At 42.3% G+C, this 18,410-nt stretch overlaps 1 protein-coding gene across 4 annotated transcripts in view; it reads left to right on the plus strand.

Moving 5' to 3' along the window:
* PCCB (propionyl-CoA carboxylase subunit beta) overlaps positions 1 to 16,883 on the plus strand; it is a 39,258-nt gene extending 22,375 nt beyond the window's left edge. For all 4 annotated transcript variants that reach the window (XM_050902416.1, XM_050902417.1, XM_050902415.1 and 1 more), the window contains 10 exons: positions 997 to 1,107; positions 1,440 to 1,548; positions 2,489 to 2,609; positions 6,494 to 6,575; positions 8,728 to 8,851; positions 10,233 to 10,340; positions 13,443 to 13,543; positions 14,751 to 14,849; positions 15,073 to 15,166; positions 16,606 to 16,883. In XM_050902416.1, coding sequence (XP_050758373.1) covers positions 997 to 1,107; positions 1,440 to 1,548; positions 2,489 to 2,609; positions 6,494 to 6,575; positions 8,728 to 8,851; positions 10,233 to 10,340; positions 13,443 to 13,543; positions 14,751 to 14,849; positions 15,073 to 15,166; positions 16,606 to 16,727 — 1,071 coding nt within the window. In that variant the 3' untranslated portion in view covers positions 16,728 to 16,883. The remainder of the gene's footprint in view (positions 1 to 996; positions 1,108 to 1,439; positions 1,549 to 2,488; positions 2,610 to 6,493; positions 6,576 to 8,727; positions 8,852 to 10,232; positions 10,341 to 13,442; positions 13,544 to 14,750; positions 14,850 to 15,072; positions 15,167 to 16,605) is intronic.
* Positions 16,884 to 18,410: the final 1,527 nt, after the last annotated feature.

Raw genomic sequence — 18,410 nt, forward strand, 5'->3', positions numbered from 1 at the left:
TAAATCAAATACTATGCACTTGAAGAAGACTTGAGAAACTTGGATCAGAATCACCAAGTGCCTGTTCTGTCAAGATGGTAGGTCAGTAGGGGGGGGGAAAGTTTGAGGAGAAAAAAAAAAAAAGATTATGCAAATCGGAGGTTTCTGTTCAAAGAACAGTATGCAGTACAGTGCAGCCTGTTACCCTTACCTTCTGGGGATATCCAGTAGAGATTGGACTGGTGAAAGTTTTGTATTTCTACAATATTTTTGTGGCTAATGCAAGAATTTTTCCTCTAGACACACTACTGATCTCCACCCCCCCCCCCACTGAAATGACATTCTTTTATATGCCTGCCAAAACACACAGTTTTAAAGTAAGTGCACATGATTGTGCTTTGAGTAGGAATGCGAGCAGGTGGGATGACAAGTTAGATGCTAACAGTCTTTTGGATTAGTGTGATCTGGGATGATGCAGTTGAACAGTTACAGAAGTCAAGTGTAATCCAGTTGAGCAATGAGCAATGTAAACATTTTTTTTGGACAACATGCCATCCATATTGGTGAACAGCAGTAATTCACCATTGTGTAAAAGTCAAACCAGTGCAGGAATCTGATTTTAAAAGAATCTCTGCCACAGCTGGTTAGTAAAGCTTACTTCTGCCTCTGAGCGATAGCGTACCTATATGTTCAAATTTCAGGTATGTACACTTCTCACCACTCCAGGCTCAGTGACGTTTTTGCCCCTGCAGGATCTGTTGAGGTGGCACATCCCATCGTCCTTTGCAGTCATTGCATGGTATATGAAATCAAACGTATGGGAGCAGAAGCAAAACAGTAGCAACAAAATTATTTTGGTTCTATTTGCATCAAGACATTCTGTCCAGATATTTGTCTCCCGGTAAATAAAGCAAGCTGTCCTCTCCTATTCATGATTGTGCATTCTTGCAGAATCTGTGCATAGACTTAAAGATGCACTTTTTTGGTAAAACTAGATGTCTGTCTGTTGTATTGCAGAGAAATGTTCTGTGTTCTGGAGTGGTTCCACAGATCTCCCTCATTATGGGTCCTTGTGCTGGTGGAGCTGTGTATTCGCCTGCTTTAACTGATTTCACATTCATGGTGAAGGTAAGGGTGGAGTATGTCCTGACTTTCTGCTGGTAACATCGCTCAGACACAAACTGACCCCACATGAAGGGGGTTTTTTGAGATGGTCTCCTGCTTTGGATTAAGCTTATTTTTCATGAAAAGTCAAGAAAAACTTTCCCAAATAACTTGTGGATAATTGCATTTTTGGTGGATTTTTAATATAATGCAGGATTTTTAAGGATTTTTAATAAATTTGTCCCTGTGTTCTTATTTTGGGGAAAGTTTCTAGAGACTCTGGCTTTTCCTTAGGTGCTTTTGCAGCTTGGGTCTAGCATTTACTGTGTGTTTTTTGCTTTTTTCCCTCCCCCCAGGATACATCCTATCTATTCATCACTGGCCCGGATGTAGTTAAGTCTGTTACCAATGAAGATGTCACCCAAGAGCAGCTTGGGGGTGCGAAGACGCACACTGCTGTATCCGGTGAGAGCTGGGTAGTTTACTTAACATACTAATCATTCTTCAAAGTAAATGACATAGTTGTTCTAGCTAAACAGCTGATTGTCTAATGCAGATTTTTGTACTTGTGGGTGTCACTTGAGTCTAAGTGATAAAACTCTACTTAAGCACAGGATCTTACTCTGTATAGGGCTCTCTTGTTGGTCCTTTTTAGTAATGGAAAACAAAATAGGAACAGTGGGAGTGTGGGAGAGTTCTGGGATTTGGAAGAGAAAGTGGCAAATCCACAAAAGATTCTAGAAGTGGGAAAGTTGTCGGAGGGCAGGGCTCACCAAAGCAGGCTTGGGGTGGTGTGGGTTTGTCTGTTTGTTGTCCCGAAATTTGCATGGGTTGAAAGATTCTTAACAATCCCTTGTTTGCTTACTAACATGATTGATTGAACTTCTTAACTATAAACTGAGTGGCAATGTGAGATGAAGTGCTTTTTTCTTTTCCCCTCTGGGAAAACTTGGTGACTCATGAATCTTCTTGAGGCTCAAAATGACTGTGGGATCTCAAATTCTATCTGAACTGAACTGGTGATGAACCAATACCACACACATAGACACTGCTCAGATCCAGCATTTATAAAAGAACTTGCAGTCCAAAGCTTGAGTGCAGCACAGTAACTGGGATTGAATTCCAGAAGGCTGGGATCCAGCTAGGTCTGTGACAGCTGATAAACCAATTTACGTTATTTTAAATATGAGATCAACAATCCAGACCCGTTAAGGAGGAAGTCTGATACAGCCACACGTTTTCAGGATGTTTTTAGCTGGTCAAATTTGGTGGCTTAAAACTCCTGATTGTTAATAGCTCGGGTTTAAAAATTCTTGCTGTTACTTCTTTGTATCTTTACTGTTACATACTTGAAAATGAAACTTTGCAAAATAATTTCAATAACTGCTTAACTGTTTCTTTCCAGGAGTTGCGCACAGAGCCTTTGAGAACGATATAGATGCTTTACTTAATCTCCGAGAGTTCTTTAATTATTTACCTCTTAGCAACCGTGATCCAGCTCCAGTCTGTGAATGCCATGATCCCAGGTAAGAGGAGACTGGCTGAGACCTGTGGTCTCTGTCCACCAAATTTCATGGCTTCTCTGGCTCGAGGAGTGTAAAGAAATGAGTGTTTTGTGCCTGGGATCTTGGCTGATAATTCTGCATTGTGGTGTGTCAATATGGGAAGTGTTTCAACATGCATGTGTACATACATATGTGCTCACCGATAGATTTAATTTTTTTATTTTTTGAAAGCAATGTTATGCAGGCTGTGTACAGAATATGGGGAAAAGTAGTCTGTGTGCAGATGGGCTGTCACAGTCCCCTGAAAGAAGCAAGCGAGGCAGAAGATAGCACAGTGAACAAAAGTGAGGAGAGCAACAAGGAGGCAAAGGAGGCAGAAAGTTTTATGTATTGGGTACTTGCCTGTCAGGCTCATCGTGTAGTTGGCAACATAACAAAGGGAGGACTTGAGTCCTTTCAAGAGGGGAAAAAGCAGCGACCGTCTGGACTTTTATCAGAGAATTTTTCCAAGAGATAGAGGGACAGCCAGAGAGCCCGCACGGGACTGTTGGAGTAGACAGCCTTGCTAGTGGTGTTAAAGACAGAGAATGTCAATGGAGTAAAAGCGTTTTGACCCGAGATCCAGTTGCACCCCCAGTTCAGCCCTTTCTGTAGGGAACCTGTAAGAGGTTGTCGCCCTCTCCTGTATGGGAGCTGCTCCTGAATTTGTTCCTTCCAGTTCCACAGATGTGTGTGATGTATGTCTTGTGGTTCTTACACGCATGAAGATTTTAACGTGAGAGTTGGGAAGGTTATCTTCTCTTCATGCGTCACTGTTCTTTGTAATGTCTTTGAAACAATTTGTTTGGGGAGGTTTTTTTGGATCGATTTTTACAAATCACTGCTCTGGTACCTGAAATACATTGTTCACTATTAGAGAAATAAATTTGCCAGTTGCTTTTAGAGAATGGTCAGACAGGTCAATTAGTTACTGATCCTGATGTTTTCTAAGATGATGATTTTTAGGAGTTTGTTAAAGTGGAAGGCTGTTCTGGTTTGATAGTGACAAACCAAAGCAAATCTCTTCTATTATTTGGTAAATTTGGGGGATTATCTCTGAGGTTATCATGTTCTTTCTAAGCATTCAACAAGTTGTACTAGGATATTTACCCTCTATAGACTTGAATGTGAGATCTTAATTTCATTATAGAAACAACAGCCCATTTTTTTTATTCAATGTATCTTATAATAGGCAGTTTATTTTCTTGTGAGCAGCTGTCAGTTATGTTGTAGCTACTAATGTATAAGAGATTAGGTCTTTATTTTCTTAAGGGAGACAATCTTTTATGTGGCACCAGATATTCTGTTAGAGGATCACAGTATAATAAATGCTCAATAATTTGTACTGAGAACTTCAATTTAGTACTCTTTATACATGGTGAAGACAGATCTATTTTTTAAATTTGCCTGTTTTTATAACAGCATGTCCAATATTTCTCCCATTTGTGGTCTTATTGCTTACATTGGTAATATTTCATCTGGACATACTGACATCTTAATAGACTCTTTTTGCTTTGAATTGATGTGTTTGATCCTTACCACTGCTCCAGTCAAAGCCCATTCCTCTAGAGTAATTTCCTTCTTATTGCATCATTTTCACACCACAGAAAATTGCCACAAATAATGCAAATTAAATGTAACATACTTTTGTCTTCATCGTTAAGTCCAGAAGCTGGTGGGTTTGGTTTGTTTTGTTTGTTGTTGTTTTTTCTCTAGGTAGGTAGGTTCTTGGTGGTGTTAAAAATGTCAGTCTTGGTTGCTGAAACTTCTTTCGGTTGGAGTTTTTGACGTCAGTGGCCTGGGTTCTAAAGAGTTAGAAGGTTCCTTATAGTACCAAGCTGACTAATGGTGAATACGTCCTCTGCCTTTGAAGGGTGTCTAGTTCATTGCACTTGGTATATTGTATGGTGTGATTTGTGTCTTTGTGTGTCTTTGACTATAAACAAATTTCGTTTCCTCTAAAGCCTGAAGTATGCATACAGATTTCTGGAGGAGGTGATTATCAATTCTTGGTAACCGAGTGCAGCTTCCCTTTTGTATTGAATGAAAACCACTATTGATCTGGGTGACAGTGTCTCAAGCTGTCGCGGGCTTCAGATGGCTGCTTTGATGATGAGCAGCAGTTCCTTCCTGATAAGTGGACTCTGTAAGAAAGACAGTTCTCAACCTCTTATGTCCAGTGACTCTGCTAGCAAGCTCCAGATGTCCGTTATCTGTGATGATTTGAAGGAGATTTTGAAACTTTTCATATCCTGGGTAATGTCTTCATTTTGATGGTGGTTATTCATTTTAATGCCATTATAATTTCCCTCAGTACTCTACAGCACTGTGAATTTATGGGAGCAATAATTTCATTTTTCCACTTTCCTTATCCTTTGGGATACCACAGGTAATGGACAGAACTTAGAGCACATTAATATCTACTCTATGGACAAGAAAAAGTTTTACGATCTTCTGTAGCTTGGGGTTTAGTGCTTTAAAATCTGTTGCTTTCATCAGGTTAAAGTTTCATTATATCATTTTATGGAAATATTTGCATGCAATACTCTTAATCATGTGGAAAAAATAGTTAAAGTGTTGCTGTCAGTTTTATTCTATTAATAGATGTATCTCTTACTCTCTCGGCAAGGAGACGTGCCTCTCTAGTCCTGTGTATGTGAGGGAGCACAGAGACAGCCCTGGGGCTTGCATTATTAGTTTTTGCCTGGTTTTGACAAACTGGAGATCACTTCCTTCAGTCTTAAATTGGGTGTCTAGAGCCTTGTGTTGTCTTGTTTTAAATGCACTAAATCACGGCACTGTTAAAATAGTAATTCAGTAAGAACTCCACAGAAACACCATTTCTAACAAATATAGATTGGTATTTTTATGGAATAGCACAAACATAATACTACCTGAAGCCTTCTCAGTGGTAACTCATAAAAATTGACACCCCTCATTGGGGCTGGGAATGAATCCAAAGACGCAGTGAATGCTAACGCTTGCAGGTCCGTAACGAAGCTACTGTGATCAAAAATGGAGGTAACTGGTAGTGTCAGCTAACAGGGAGGCAGCGTTTTTGCTAAATGTAAAGCTCCACATGAAGTGCATCACTGTTGAATTAAGCAGAGTAACAGTAAAGATTCTTTAAACACAGCCATTAAGCTGAAGAAGCTGAGTGCAGATGTGTTTTCCCCGCCCTGGGCATGAATCTCTGCTTGTTTGGTGGCAGGGGAAATAAGTATGGAAAGGTTTCCTGCGGTTACGTGTTTTCCAAATCACAGGTGCACAACATGGGCAGGGAAAGGATCAGAGCTGTAAATGTGCGGAAGATCCAGGTATGTGACAGGAAGCCTTGCTCTGCCATTGGGAGGAACCGTTTTGCCCATCCAGCTGTAAGGGCTGGAGCTGCTGGCTAAGCAGGCTCTTCTGCCGCTGGGCTTCACACTTGTGCCAAATCCTTTTCCCTATCGCTGAATTGTGCCCCAGCACCGTGTCCCACATGCCTCCTGTGCCCCCTGCAGACTGCCATTTGTAGCGTTTGCCTGCCGATACTCCGCAGGTGTCGTGCTAGGCTCTTCTAGTCAAAGAGGAGAAACAGTATTTCCAGGAGATGGTTTCATAAGCAGAGGTGCCTGTGGAAGAGAGGTCTCCTCAAGGAAGAGACCGGCCAGGCTTTTGTTCTCCTGGTGCGTGAGGGCTCAGTGGCCTGAGGCACAACCGGCTGAGACAACGAGGCCTGTTTCTTTTCCCCCGTTTCTTTTCCCCATACTTGAGAAGCAGTTTCCATGCAGTCTCAGAGAGGTGGAATTGCTTACCTGAGATTTTGGTCTTGGTGTTCATCTGATATGTAAATATTGTTGCTCACACTTACTTATTTTCTCCAGTGACCGTTTGGCTCCTGAGCTGGACACAGTTGTCCCAATTGAATCTACTAAAGCCTACGATATGCTGGATATCATACACTCCGTAAGTCTGCTAGTGTGAGCATTGTTGAGATCAATATGGATATATTATATTCTGTCTGTACATAATTGAAAGAAACCAAGAGAATGGCACTGGAGAGATATATAGATTTTTTCTTTTTTTTTTTTTTTTTGTCTTCACAAGTTACTATTTTTACCTGTGTAGTAGCCATGAATGAAGGGACAAAAAAACCTGCAGAACAAAAGATTTTAGCTGATGAAAGGAATCCTAAGATTTGTTTTCAGGATACATCTTCTTATGCTGCATGCGTAACGGTACAGATGAAAGATGCTGTAATTCAGCTTTCTCTCTGGGGTCAAAATCCCCTCCCCCTTGTCTGGAGTTCTATCACTTGCCCCTCCCTGCACCTTGTTGTTACCATCTTGAATTCTGTCACTTTTTTATAAAAGGTAGTAAACTACGTTGAGTGCATGCAAAGATTTACCCTTCTCTCTTTATTCTGAGAGACAGTTATCTACACAGACAGTACAAGAATTTTTTTTTAAATTACAAGTCAAGCACTCAGAAGCTTGGAAACTCCAACGTTTAAAGTTTCATTAAGTGAGGGAGGGTGGCAGGGAAGGAAACATCTTACTGTTTTTTAAAAAACCTGAAAGCCAGTATTGCAATGTATAAATAGTAGAGGTTTTATTAAAGTAGCATAGACAATGCTGGTTAATTCTCTTGCCTAACTTTGAGTACTTCACTTTTCCAGTTTTAACAAATTATAAATGCTTGGGCAGAGAACATGGCTATAGAAGTTGTTTTATCACATGGAACTGTTCCAGCCCCCTGTAGAGCACCCTGAGAGTCCAGATTTTGAATATTAAAATTTCCAGCTGCTGCTTCTACCGCTCAGATGTTGAATGGGAGATGACCCAGGGTTCTGAGCTGGATGATGCAGCTAGGAATAACTCCATTTCACAGGCAGCACATACAAATGGGGGGGGGGGGGGGGGGGGGAGTTCAGCTGTGTTTGTAGGACCTTTACGAATTTCTCCCTTTTGCTATTTTATTTGACTGTCTCTCCCCACACGCTCCTTCAGCTAACACGTTTCAGTTTGCAGCTGCCTGCATTCAGACTCATTTTAGTGGCGAAAGCAAGCTGAGGATGTTTTTCATCTCTGGATTCTTCCATTTTGAATTTCAGTCCTACCTGTTCCAAGTTAAAAGGTGGCATTTACAAAAAATTCTTAAGTGAATTAGGAAAAAACCCCAGAGCCTCCCACAGACTTTAAGAAGTATTAAGGAAACTACTTTAATAGTACTTAGATTTTTCACAACTTTTCATTTGCCTCAGTCTCAGAAATGACTGGCAAACTGCAGTCTGTATAGGCAAAGTTGTCATAAACAGTTGAAAACCAGGAATTCTAGTAAAAACACTAGGCAGCCATGTATAGGTGTCGCTACTGCTCCATGTATAATTATGATCTCTTCTGAACATATGAATTTTGATACTGCTTTATACACCAGTGGATGTCACTTTGCAGAGCACACACTGGAATGTCAACCCCAGTGAGAAGTGCAGCTACCAAGGACTCGTGGTTCCAGATAGATGTTTGATGTAGTGTGTGTATTCCTCGACTGCAGACAGAAGTGTTTCTCCGTTCTCGACTGTATGCACCGTCAGTGACGCTGGGGCAGCAGAGCATGCCGTATTGGCCTCCGTTAATAAAGTGCTCTGAACTTGCAAAGAAATAGCATATGTATTAAACGTGTCATGGAGGCTTTCTGAGCTCCGTGAAGTACTATTTGCTTTATCACTGGAAATTGTTCTTTAAAAGTGTAGTCTGCCAATAATTAAGTTGTGAGAAAGAAGTTCTTAACATCTGATTTGAAGTTTTAATTTGTTATAAGCTAGGAAAGAAGGCTCACTACAGAGGAAATGTCATAAAGGTGTTCTCTGATGGAATGCTTAAGTGTCAGTTTTGATAAGTGCAGCACTAGTTACTTCCTGGAATGAAGGCTACAAAGACGACTGAAAGGTTTCTCCCCCCCCCCCCCCCCCCCCCCCTTTTTTTTTTTTAAATTCTGCAAATTCTGAAATGTTTTAGTTCTGATGCTAATGTAACTGATTTTGTGTCTGCCTGTGTATATAAATACACATACATGTGTCTGTCCTCAGAAGGGCTCTGCCTAACTCTCACCCTTGCAGATTGCTGATGAAAGGGAATTCTTCGAGATCATGCCTGCCTATGCCAGAAACATTGTTGTTGGATTTGCCAGGATGAGTGGACGAACTGTTGGGATAGTGGGCAACCAGCCCAAAGTAGCATCAGGTTAGTTGGCCCTACCAGTCCAGTGTGAAACTTTTCAAGCGTGTTTGTGCCTCCTCTCGGTTTTGTCTTTTTTTTTTTTTTTGCATGCTTTGTAAGGCAGGCTGGCCATGAGATGAACTGTTTATGTTTTGTATGGTCCTCCGCTCATTCTATGTTTTCCTACCACTTTGTCTTGAATCTCATTGTAATGCAGCTGTGACATTGTAAAACTAACGGAAAAACAGCTAATTTCTTTACTGGGTCAACAAGGTGATCTTGCTCACAGGTAATTAAACGGCTGCTGTATCCAGCACAAGAGGAGCGGTAGGAGCGCATGAACAGGGTGGGTAGAAGACCACCATGTACGTGGCAGCAGCCCGCAATTAACTGCATTAAGCCCAAAAGGGAAACTGCATACTCACCTCCCCAGCATTAAAATGCCTAAAACTCTTCTGTAGGGTGAGGTAACTTTTTTTTGGTCAAGTTGCTATAGCGAGAACAGTGCAAAGCTTTCAGACGTACAAGCGTGGGGCTCCTGACCTCAAATAATTTCGATCTGAAGGTACAACACGTAGCTATAGCTAAGATCACCCTTTTTAAATGTCAAGGGATTTTGCTTTCTCTCCTTAACTAGGTAATTTCTGAAGTGACTTTCACCAATCAGAACTTTCTGTGTTGCTCCTTGGTTTTAATTTTTGTGTCTTTTTGTTTGGGAAGATCAGATGACCCAGTACAATGTTTTATTCTTTTGTGATCTTTACAAGATATGACTATCAAGATACTAGACAGCAGGTTTTAATATTACTTTAGTCTTCATTTGGTAGTCTCAATTTTAACAAAGATTTTTAATGTTTCACACAGATGCTTTTATACAAAATGTGTTTCGGTTTAATATAACAGCACATAATAGAATTCTAAATGGCACTGAAACAGAACAGAAATACTTTGCAGCATGTTTACCAAAAATGCTGATCTTTCTCAAAATATTAGTGGACCGTTTAATGTTGGTGGGTTTTTTTGGTTTTTTTTAATGGAGAACTCTGTGGCCTTTCAACATGACTGATCTGAAAAATGTCAATAAAGAGAAAATTCCAAGAAAATATTTTAAATTACAAGAATGTAATTAATTTAAACTGCTACTTTTTGGGATAGAAAGTCTCTATGCAGAGCGGTCGGAAAAATGAAATGAGTGACTGCTGAATGTAGCTTGTACTCTGATCTTAGTTCTAAACCAGCAAAACTTCATGGCAGATTATCTCCACATTATCTACAGATAAGCTTTGGTTTTGTTTTAAGATGACAATACAGCTAAAAGAGAGTGTGATTTTGATGCTGCCTTGAATTACTGCCATTAGCAGATCACTGGAATTGTTAACACCTTACTCTGTTTTCTTAACTTCAGGGTGCTTAGACATAAATTCGTCTGTGAAAGGAGCCCGCTTTGTTCGTTTCTGTGATGCTTTCAACATACCACTGATTACTTTTGTGGATGTTCCTGGATTTCTGCCAGGTATGCCTTGCCATTATATTTCAGCTCCTTGCACGGTGGTGGTGTTAAAAAGTAATTTTAAAAACTCTGTGAGACTTTTACTGTTTACTGCAGTAGACTTAAATAAGCCAGGTTTTAAAATTCCACTTTTTGGGACAGAAACTCTGTATTCTAAGTACAGTAGTCATCACAAAAGGATACTGAAATATGCAAGCAATTGCAGGAAAATGAAGTAAGTGCCTAACTATGCCACTAATATTGCCATCGGTGTGTTGTGAGATCACAGAGCTTTGCTGGACTTCCCTGAGGAGAGGGCCAGTTCATGCGGTAAGTTAACGCTGAAACGTTTAGCAGTCTGATAGAGACGCTGGGATGACCAGTTTGCCAGGGCCGAGCATGGGTATGTCACGTCCTGGAAAGCTGTGTCCTACTGTCTGGAATCCCAGTGAAATTGCAAGGCTGTGATTGTGGCCTGTCCAGGAAAAAAAACCTGCATTCCCTGGACATGCTGCCCTTGTCATAAACGGTATGGAAGTTACACTGTTTTCTTTATTATAATGAGACTCTGTGTCCCTTTAAATGCTCAGCTGTTTTATTTAGATGCCTATATGCTGGATAGTGTAGTACCAGAAGGCCTTGCAAAGACTGTGGCTTCCTGAGAGGCAGTGGAAAGCAGCCCCACACACTGTTTCTGAGCCCTCTGGGTAGGATTACACGAGAGCGCAGCACTGCTGATTCTCCTGGGGGCAGGGAGGCCGCTGGGCAAAGCAGCACTAGGAGTGGCAGTTGAGGGCACCGTGAAGATGCATTCCAACCCAATCTGCTCAGCACTGGAGTTACTGAACTAATACAGGCCCATGTTGCTGTCCAGGCTTTGCTGCAGCAAGAGAAACACTACCTCATCTGCCAGCTTCATCACCCGCACTTAATGCCCGAATGTGTAAAAGGATGAAGCTACAGGGGAAAAAAGTATGGCCTTGGTTGCCATTGATTCAGTGCTACGCAACCCCCCTCCCTGTATCTTTGAAAGCCTAGGTTCTTTCATGCTCCAAGGCATTTGTTCAGCTAAAAATGCCCATGATTTAGAAGCTTTAGGTAAATCAGAAAGAAAAGGTCTGAGATTAGACTTCTTTCAGCATAGGCTTTATGAGCAGTTAATGTTAAAATGACCTATGAGAAAACAGGTTGTGAGAGGAATATAAATGTTATACTGATAAACATGCTAAGTCTTGTGTACAATTGAATATAAAATTGTTGCATAAACCAAGGTTTACCTCAAGGCCTCTACAGCTATTTGGCATGTTTTAACAATGAGGCAATACAGAAGGCCTTAACAGAACCTTCCTCTTCCCTCTTTCCTTTCTCTCCTGCTGTAGACACACCTCCTTGGCTGACATGGACCAAGCCGCAGCTTGGTTCACTTCAGGGGCCATTACAGGAATCTAGATTTGGACAGTTGCTCAGAGTCCAAGAACAAAGCTATTTCCATATAGCTAACTAAAAGTAGTAACTTAATATTGCATAACAGAATGTCGGTTTGAAAGTGGAAAGATAAATAAAAGTAGAGAAAGCTGAAGAGAGGAGATTTGAGGCTGGATAGTGATCCTTAACTGTTGTGTTTTAAGGAGTATGGCAAGATTAGTACATTAGCATTAGAAATTTCGGATTAAGTAACAAATTCTGAGGGTGGTGGTCACCTCATTTCCCTGTTCAGTACAGGAGGAGGAGGAATCTGTCACACCGGCTCACAGAGGTGTACAGAACACCTCAGTGTTAGTGACGCAAACACTTTAATAGCCCCTAATTTAATAGGTGTGCACAGAGATGACATTTAAGGCATTCATAACCTGTAGCTGGATAAAAACACATCTTTAGAACAAGTTTGGGACTGAATCTGTGGCCAGAAAAGAGTTTACGTTAATTGACCATGGGTGACAGTGTAAATAGTTCAAATAACAGTTGAATTGAGCTTACACTTGAAATATTTTAAGTGACTGGCTACTCTGTTCTAAGTGGGAATTACAAACTAAGGCTGTGACTAGATTACAGGGTCTGTGAGTGCTCCCCAGCGCTGGGTCTAGGTTGAGCACCCCAGCTGTGTTCAGACTGCTGCTTGGGATAAGAAGACGTGGCTGTTGTGATTGCTGCTGCTGGGAAGGTTCTGCAGGCTTGACCGAGTCCTGCTGGCTGGAGGGAAATACAAGAACCAAAAGTGAAATTGCAGTTGAGAACAGACATTTGTACGTGTAGGCATAAATTATTAGACACTCAAATGAGGGGAAGCATTAAAGTCAAGCCACCAAACAGACTACCAAATAAGTTATTAAAAAAAAAAACTCAGAAAAGAATTTTTTACTTAAAATTTAAAAAATATCCTAAAGTACTCTAAGAGGTTAACTCAGGTGCTGAAAGCAAAAGTCAGTAGGTGAATAAACTGCTAGAAAGTAGAGTTATATCCAGTGGTCTGAAATTCAGAAATCCTAGAAATAAGAAGTACATGAGATTGCTGTTTCCAAGTGCAAGTCAGCTAGGCTTGTCTTTGGGACAGAACTGGGTTGAACACGCTATAAAATGGATGGTGTGCATTCATATCATCTGCTGCATGTGACCACTGTCCAGAAGCACCTGCTGTGAGAATCCTTATAGAGGAATTTATGCTCTGTCTTTTAAGGTCCATCACCTTGGGCTTGCTTGAAGGCAGACTGGGACAGGTCTTTGGGATGGTAGCCAAGCTGCTGTTCAGTGTGGCCTAGAAAAAAGGGGGCTTGGAAGGGTGGGTTTCTGGGGAAGTGAATCAAGGTTGTGTTTTTTCGCTGCTAGTCACAGTTGCAGTCTTGAAAATGATGTAACTGTATTTTGTTCCTAGGAAGATACCATCTGGCGAGTGTTATGGTTCTGTGATCTCATATACAAATACATGCTGCTTTTGGTGAGACATTTTTTGTAGAGTTGCTCAGCATCTTATGGAGAGCATCATTGCCTGGTATTACCTTCTCCTGGATATTAACATGGCTCTGGTGCTTGTTAGGTTCGCTGCCGGTAACGGATGATGACAATTATCAAACTGCATATGGGTTTTTTGTGAATTCCCCTGGAGTGAAAACAATTATTTGTCATTTGCAGGTACAGCTCAGGAGTATGGTGGAATCATACGTCACGGTGCAAAACTACTGTTTGCCTTTGCAGAAGCAACTGTGCCTAAAATTACTATCATCACCAGAAAGGTAAGTTGACACAATTCCATGGTGTTCTTTTGGAGTTCCTGTTTTCACTAGTAGCAATTTTAGTTACACGAAGCCTCGTCCATCTGTCCCGCTTCTGCTTTCTATCGTCGTCACATCTCCGTTTGTCCCATCTGGTAACACCTCTTCGTGTTGGGTTACAAGAGGCCATTTCTTCTATTCTCAGACTGTTACCTCAGTGCCTTCATTCCTTTTGTCTCTGCACTCCTCTGAAATTGCAAGTTTCTGCTCTTTGCTTTCTTCCTGGAATGCCTTCAGTCAAGTATTTGTCCTCTGTCACCCAGCTTGTCTCACTGCGGATATGCCATCTGCCTGCATGCAGCAAATCCTCGCAATCTTCTTTCTCTCTTCTTGCCACTTCAGTCTCCTTTTCCAAAACCAGTCCTGATTGTGTCTTTCTTTTGCTGTGTCTGCAGATTTAACGCTCGCGTGGTTTCTCCTCTTCCATATACTTTCGCTACAGCCTACTTAATTTTCTTCCATTCTCTTTTTCTGTAAGGTACCCGACACCATGCTGCCATAAGCTCCGGGGACCTTCTGGGTCCTAAAAGGCTTAGCTTTTTCCTTGCTGGTCTGCCCCTCCTGCTTGTTTTTCTGATAGGTTTTTGACTTATCATGGCAAACAAGAAAAAAGACCTTTCCCTCTTTCTGTCCCTTTGCCTTCTCTGGTTCTTCTAAATATGACCATCCTTTACTTCCCAAGCTTGCAGCCTTGCTGTGGTTTTCAGTAACACCTTGAAATGGACTGTACTGCAGTTTGATCTGCGGTTCTGCAGTATCTGTTCATCACTGCTGTCTGGACCACTTCCAGGACCAGCGTGGAGCACTGCAGCATCCGAGTGCTGCATTCCCTGGCCAGGAGATTCCAGAAGCACGCCGACTGGTTTGCATGTGTGCAGGGTGCAGGTTGAGGCCTGCTGTTCCAGATATACGCCAATTCCTCTCTACCTGCCATCAAGAATGGTCTTAGTTACCAGCAGCCCCCTTCCTTGCTCTTTTGCGGCTCTAGCTGAAAAGACATCTAGTCTGAGGAGATTGTTGTAGCAAAATGGAGATGCTCATGCTCTGTTTCCAGTAAAACGTAGCCGCACTTGCTTGTCTTTGGAATAGTAAAAGCTGCACGAGGGATGTAGGCTATTGCTGCTGCGAGGTCACGTCACACTAATTAATCCCTTGGTTTTTGTTCCAGGCCTATGGGGGTGCCTATGATGTGATGAGTTCGAAGCATTTAAGAGGAGATGCAAACTATGCCTGGCCTACCGCAGAGGTGGCAGTGATGGGTGCAAAGGTAAATCCAGGCTGACTCTCACGCTGGTGTGCAGCCACCATCGGCGCCTCTGCAGTGCCACAGAGGCGGCCGAGCAAGAGGAGACAACTGGTATTTTCTCTGAAGCAGCTCACCTGAATGCACATTTGTATATCGCGGGGGGCGGAAGGGGCTGGTAAAGCAGACGGCTTTCCTCTGTACAGGCTGGATTACTGTCGCTGACCTGCAGACTTTGTCTTTCTAGGGTGCTGTCCAGATCATTTTCAGAGGAAAAGAGGCAGATGCAGAGGCAGAATATGTGGATAAGTTTGCAAACCCCTTTCCTGCTGCCATGAGAGGTATGGTTATCTCACAGATTGCGTCCCCTGTTCGAGTTTGCCATTGCACGTAGATAAATTTGTAGCTATTAAGCAAAGTTTTTGCTAATGAGTAAGTTATTTAGGTAAGACATTGTATCTGAATCTGAAAGGTTGTGCTTAACCATAGCTTGTGCATGTGAGGGAAAAACACATCTAGACACAAAACACATCTAGACACAAAACACATCTAGACACAAAACACATCTAGACACAAAACACATCTAGACACAAAACACATCTAGACACAAAACACATCTAGACACAAAACACATCTAGACACAAAACACATCTAGACACAAAACACATCTAGACACAAAACACATCTAGACACAAAACACATCTAGACACAAAACACATCTAGACACAAAACACATCTAGACACAAAACACATCTAGACACAAAACACATCTAGACACAAAACACATCTAGACACAAAACACATCTAGACACAAAACACATCTAGACACAAAACACATCTAGACACAAAACACATCTAGACACAAAACACATCTTCAGATGGGAAGAGACTGGTGAGATGTGGGGACTGCACTGAAAAGGGTATTTTCAATTTTGTAGACACTAGAAAGCATCTCAAAACGCAGTCTTTTCCTTAAAAGTACAGGTGCTTTGACAATCTATTTGACAGCCCTAGATGCAGAGCAGTGGCCTTAAGAAAGGGTCAGAGTCTAGTTCAGTTCGGTGATGTTCCCCAGGACTCTTGGGAGGAAATTTTTCCACTGTTTTTACTTCTGAATTTTACTTCTAGCTCTGAAGCACTGACTGTGCTCTAGAAGGCAGTTCTGTAGACTCTGGAGTCAGCTCGCTCTGTTTCCAGTTATGCTGGCTTACTCTGTTGGTTAGTTTTGTACTTCAATTAAATCCCACTACTAGTGCCACAGGGCTGGGAAGACTTAGCCAAGCTGTTTTCCACCACAACCAGTATGCACAGGATGGCTCCCTCCGGTTTTGCAGTAGACTGTCTATTGCTGCTGTTTGAGCCAGAAAAAAACCAGACTCCTGCACGTGCAAAGTCAAGGCACGTCTCTTCTAATCAACACTTCTGGACTTTTAAATCAGACTAATAGTACTAAATGGAAGGAGATGGTATGTCTAAAACTTTGCAGTAACAGCTGCAGTACTCAGTGAGTAAAGCTCCCCCCTTAACATTTTTGGGCTTGCTAACTTTTGCCAAAATTAAACAAGCAAATGTTTCTTATTTAAAAATGATTGACACAGGAATATTTCCTTTTCAGGCTATTTTAAATTCTTAAGTTAATTTGTAACTTAGGAACTGTTTATTCCAACTACTGTTTTGATTTTGCTAATTTACATTACAACCTAGATACAGAAGGCTGAGGCAAACACTTCACGGTTGGTCAGGGGTTTTTGCCTTTTTTGTGTTTTGTTTTGTTTAACAGGGTTTGTTGATGATATCATCCAACCTTCGACCACCCGCATGCGCATCTGCCATGACCTAGATGTGCTGGCTAGTAAAACGCAGTCCAATCCCTGGAAGAAACATGCTAATATCCCACTGTGAGTGTGAGGAGGGGCTTGGCCATGCTGGAAGACATGGCGGTATTCTGAACACAAATACTCTCTGTTTAAGTGGAGGTCTACTTTGCAATGCAAATACTTCCTTTAATTTTGATTTTGCTACTGACCATCAATAAATCATAGTACATATCTCATTTAATTTGGGGTCTTACCAGTTCATCTCTATGAACCCTTTTTGGTGTGTTAATAATCAACACAACCTGCAACGCCTGCTGCAGGCGAGCGGTTACTAGTTGCTCAAGGTCAAATGCTCCCTTGACTCCTTCCTTCCATAGGCCCTGGAGGTGGCTCAGTCAGGCCGAGCTGCAGCGACCTCTCACTGTCAGACCCCTGTGGAGCTCGAGTCCAGCCCTGGGTCCACCTTTGGAGTCTGACTCCACTTCCTGTACCACAGACTCCCAGAGAGAAAAATCCCGAGGCTTGGATTTCAGTGCACTGGAAATCCAGGCTTTGCCGATCTCAGACTAACCTGGTCTGTTCCTGTGCTAGACTGTCCCAAGTTGCAACTTTTAGGTGCTGGCTGCAGCAGCACTGGGTCTCGGGTTGGTATCAGCGACCTCCAGGCTGTGGGCACAGGTGGGATAGAGAAGATGGAGTGAGCCTCCTCTTGAAGGACAGGAGACAATGCGCCCACATGGGAAAAGGGCAATGCTGGTGGGTCATAAAAATTCTCCCCAAGCATGGGGGGCTTTTCTCCCTCAGCAGAGGGTTGAAATAGAGACCTCCAGAGGCCCCTTCCAGCCTAATTTTTTCTTTATTTGCCAGACTTGCAAGGAACCACTGCAGTAGATGTTACTACTGATGGGCCCCGGGCCCTGTGCTCACTCTGCTCATTAGAAGGTGCGTTTTAACTACAGCCCCAGAAGGTAGTGAGTAACGGCTACAGTCATGTTTAGCACTGCTGCAAACAGCTGCCAAGCACGTGAAGTCCTGTAATGACCTGTCTGTTGTAAGTAACCTCAGTAGTTAATGGCACTATGTTGTAAGACAAGAGAACTACATACCTGCACACAGCAGCTGCTTCTGTTCACTCCCCAAGCCTGTGCCTGAAGTGGAAGAAAGATAAGATGGCGACTTTCCAGGTAGCATCTCTTCCCAGGTAGGTGCAACCGGTGCCCTAGCGAGTACAGCCATGGAGCTTGGAGCCTGTACCTGGGCGGGGGGGGGAGGGGAAGGCAACAACTAAAAATCTCATGAAAATACAGCACAGAAAGAGTGTTCGAGTCCCAGCTCCACAGGTTTTTGTAATAGCTAGAGGCAATGCATTCAGGTTACGGATATACTGTCTGTCCTGCCTGCAAACACATTTAAGCTAGCTGCATGAATGTACCCAGTTGTATCTCAGCAGAAGCACTCTCTCCGAGCAGGTGCCTGTACCTGCGGCCCCAGGGAACAGAGCCGGCTGCAACAACAAGGGAAGGTAAACCGAAATGTTATGTTGGGGGTCGTTGCCATGAGGTGAGTTCTTAGTTAATTGTAAGAAAAGGGGTAGTCAGAGTATGTAAGAACCAAGAGGATTTTTCAAAGGTAATTAGTAGCTGAGAAGGTGGTGGCTGTCCCAAGTTTAGAGGCAAAAGCTGTGTTAAGCGAAGCAATACGCACAGTTTCTTCAGCCTGCTCAGAGTCAGGAGGAGATGCTAAATGAGAAACCCCATCGCCATTGTCA

Source organism: Gymnogyps californianus, chromosome 10 (genome assembly GCF_018139145.2).
Source record: "Gymnogyps californianus isolate 813 chromosome 10, ASM1813914v2, whole genome shotgun sequence".
Classification (NCBI taxonomy): domain Eukaryota; kingdom Metazoa; phylum Chordata; class Aves; order Accipitriformes; family Cathartidae; genus Gymnogyps; species Gymnogyps californianus.